The sequence below is a fragment of the Phocoena phocoena genome, chromosome 20, assembly GCF_963924675.1.
Source record: "Phocoena phocoena chromosome 20, mPhoPho1.1, whole genome shotgun sequence".
NCBI classification, from domain to species: domain Eukaryota; kingdom Metazoa; phylum Chordata; class Mammalia; order Artiodactyla; family Phocoenidae; genus Phocoena; species Phocoena phocoena.
This window is the reverse complement of record NC_089238.1, coordinates 11,094,536-11,097,830: the sequence shown is the minus strand read 5'-3', so window position 1 is coordinate 11,097,830 and position 3,295 is coordinate 11,094,536. Positions and strand designations below refer to the sequence as shown.

Below are 3,295 nucleotides of genomic sequence, written 5' to 3'. Positions count from 1 at the left end.
GGACGCGCAGGCTCAGCGGCCATGGCTCACAGGCCCAGCCGCTCCGTGGCACGTGGGATCCTCCCGGACCGGGGCACGAACCCGTGTCCCCTGCATTGGCAGGCGGACTCTCAACCACTGCGCCACCAGGGAAGCCCGAGATCATCGTTTTATATACCCGTAAACTCTGTTGCCAGAACTTAGATTTAATCTCGTTCCATGTGGTTGAAAAGCAGCTTCTCCATCAAATCACAGATCCTGATCGGTTCTTCCAAACGTCTCTAAGAGAAGCCATGGGAGCCTGTCGTTTCCAGGTTTTACTGTTCCTCTTTCTCCTAGGAGCCCCGACCTTGATCTGTATGTATTGGGGATGTGGGGGGAGAGCGGCCGGGTCACGGAGGATGGATTTCTGGTGAAAAAGGAGTGGTTTGGGGCCCCGCAGAGAAGGGCATGTGCTTATCTTTATCTCATTTTCTCCCCAGTGGCACAAAACTTGCGTTGTCAAAAGAGTACATTCGTGGGCTTAGAAGCGGATCCAGTAGAGACATTTAACTGGACCACAGACAAAGCTGAGACTTGTGACAATGGGGCATTGTGCCAGGAAACCATGCTGATGATTAAGGCTGGTAAAATGAGAAAGAGGCCGTTGGGCTGGTGGGGCAGGGGCAGGGGGGAAGGTGATTATGGCCATGTTAATGCGGTTCCCCCTTCCCCAGGCCAAACATCAGGCGCTGCCCCCCATCCACTTTCCTTCCCTCTTGTCTCACAGAAGGGACCAGGACAGCAATTTTGGCCACTAAGGGCTGCACCTCAGACGGGGCACCGGCAATAACGTTTATCCAGCACACGCCAGCCCCTGGCCTAGTCGCAGTCTCCTACAGTAACTACTGTGAGGACTCCTTTTGCAACAACAAAGAGGACTTACACGAGTTATGGAGGACAGAAGAGATTGACGGTACCCTGAGAGGGGAGAGATGGGTGCTGAGAGAAACTCCATACAGCCCTGAAACAACGGGGCTTCCTCTGCTTAGGTCCAAGAGCGCCATACACAAAAGGACCTCAGACCTTTGGCTTGTCTTTCTTTTTCTAAATTGTTACCTTGAGGTCTGGAAACACTGCTCCGAGCAGAGGGACATCGGTGAAGTCTGGAGTGTAAATGGGGTTTGGGGTCTATTAAGCAATGTCAGTGGAGGTGTCTGAGCAGCGTGGTGGCATCACCCATCTAACAAGCATCGCTTCCCCCTTTGCCGCGTGACCACAGCCCAGTTCCCCCGCTGGTCCTCAAGGCCTATAGAAATCTGGCCCCGCCTATCTTTTCAGCTCATTTCCTTCTCTTCCTTCTCTCATTTACTGTATTCTACCTGGGGCTAGGATTCAAAATATTTAACAGTGGAGATGGTACTGACCACTCAGAATGGATGCTGGCTACAAAAAACAGTCCAGTCCCACCTGTGCCTACCAGCGGAGTATCAACACAACTTCTCACAATTCTCCAATCCACCAAGCCGGCTCACACCTCCAGCCCTTGGTCCTCACTGTTTCCCTTGCTCCCCTCCCTCCTCCCCCTCCCCCATTTTCACATAGCTAACCTCTGTTCTTCCTCCGTCTCCACTCAGGCGTCGGCTCTGGGAAAATACCTCACCAAAATTATTTTAGGTACTTAGGTGGTCCTCCATTTCTTTGCCACTAGACCTTGGACACAATGCCTACTGAATTGTATGGTAATTACTTACATGTCTGTTTCCTTCAAGGCAGTGATCCTAGCTGGCAGGAACTGTGTGTCCTTTTCATATCTGTATCTCCACACCTAAGCACAGAGTTTGGAAGTCATGTTGGATGGGGTTCTGACAGCACAGAAATCAGTTGGAGAGGGGTGGGGAGGTGGTAGTAACAGTCCTTGAGTAGAGAGGCATCAGCAGGAAAGACTGGAGGAAGAGAAGGCAGCAAGGGGAGGCAACTCAGGGGCGGACACGCCATTAATTGTCCCTCTCTCTCCCCCTTCAGCTCCCAGAGGGTCAACAGACCTCCGCTGCCCAACCTGTCTGGCTTTGGGGTCCTGTTTGAATGCTCCTTCCCTTTCCTGCCCCAACGATACAAATCAATGCTATCAAGGAAAACTTCAGGTCACTGGAGGTAAACTGAACATCTGATGGTTTCAGAGGCTGGAAAACCAGACATCTGAGTGTAACACAAGAGGTTCTGACACTCAGGGTTCCAGGAATGAGGGAGGCGTGGACTCCCCTCTGATTTCCTAAAACATCTATGTGTCTCCCCATCCCTCCTTGTTCCACAGGAGACCTCAGCGCACCTTTGGAGATCAAAGGCTGTACATCCGCAGATGGCTGCAGGCTGATGTCTGGGATCTTTACAATAGGGCCCCTGTGGGTGAAGGAAACGTGTCCACTCAGGTCTGTCTCTCCCCGAAAGGTTGAAAGTGGGGCCACATGGCTTCACACTTCAGTCTGGAGGTTAGAGCTACTGCTGCCGCTGTCGCTGCAAGCGCTTGTCCATTGAGTAGGTGCTTCGGGTCCCGGGTCACGGGACATCTCTTCTGAGTGGTCATCCGCAAGCTGAGGGGCAGGTGGAAGCCTGAAGAACAGTCCCAGTGGATGCATCTGACATTTCTAATAAAGTTTCTGCCGTGATGTGTGTATGCCTCAGAACTAGAAGTGGCATTATTGAGCTAAAAGGGCCCTTGAAATTCACCTCCTCCAACCTACACATTTTGCAGAAAGGGAATCAAAGATCTCGAAAACTTTAATGAATTTCTCACACTTACGTAGCTATGGGCAGAGCCAGGACCAGAACTCTGATGTTTTGACCTAAAGTCTGGTTTTCCTTTCACTCTAATAGGTTTCCTTGTCTTGCTAGCTGGACAAGAGGCTAATGTTGTCCTCCTCCAGAACGCTCCCAACCCAATTGTAGGGCCAACGTCACCTGCCTTGGGGTTCTAATATTTCCCTGGGAGGTGTGGCAGAATGAGAAAAATCAGACTCTAAATTCTTCAATTATAGTGGCCCCATCTCCCTCTATCCTGTTTGTCCCTTGCCCACTTTACATCATTCCTTCCCCTCTCTGCTGACTACGTAATGCCTCCTCAGTGGACAGAAGGAACTTAGGAGGGACCTGGGGTTCAGTAGGGTCTGATGAATGTTGGTGAAAACTATTGGGTGGGGAGATTCTTTTTTCACATTCTTATGCTTATTTATTCAACTTATTATTCAAGAATACGTGAAGTCTATGTTATTGTAAAATACTCCAGTGATATAGGAGCTGTATAGAGCAAAGGTAGAGTAAAGGGGAACAGACTTTTTCT

The 3,295-nt window shown here is 50.4% G+C and overlaps 1 protein-coding gene across 1 annotated transcript; it reads left to right on the top strand.

The window, feature by feature from the left end:
- The first annotated feature begins 272 nt into the window (after positions 1–272).
- On the top strand, positions 273–2,493 carry TEX101 (testis expressed 101). Its single transcript, XM_065898308.1, has 5 exons — positions 273–336; positions 462–605; positions 749–934; positions 1,984–2,112; positions 2,273–2,493. The coding sequence occupies exons 1-5, from the start codon at positions 273–275 to the stop codon at positions 2,491–2,493; spliced, it is 744 nt and encodes a 247-aa protein (XP_065754380.1).
- The last annotated feature ends 802 nt before the right edge of the window (positions 2,494–3,295 follow it).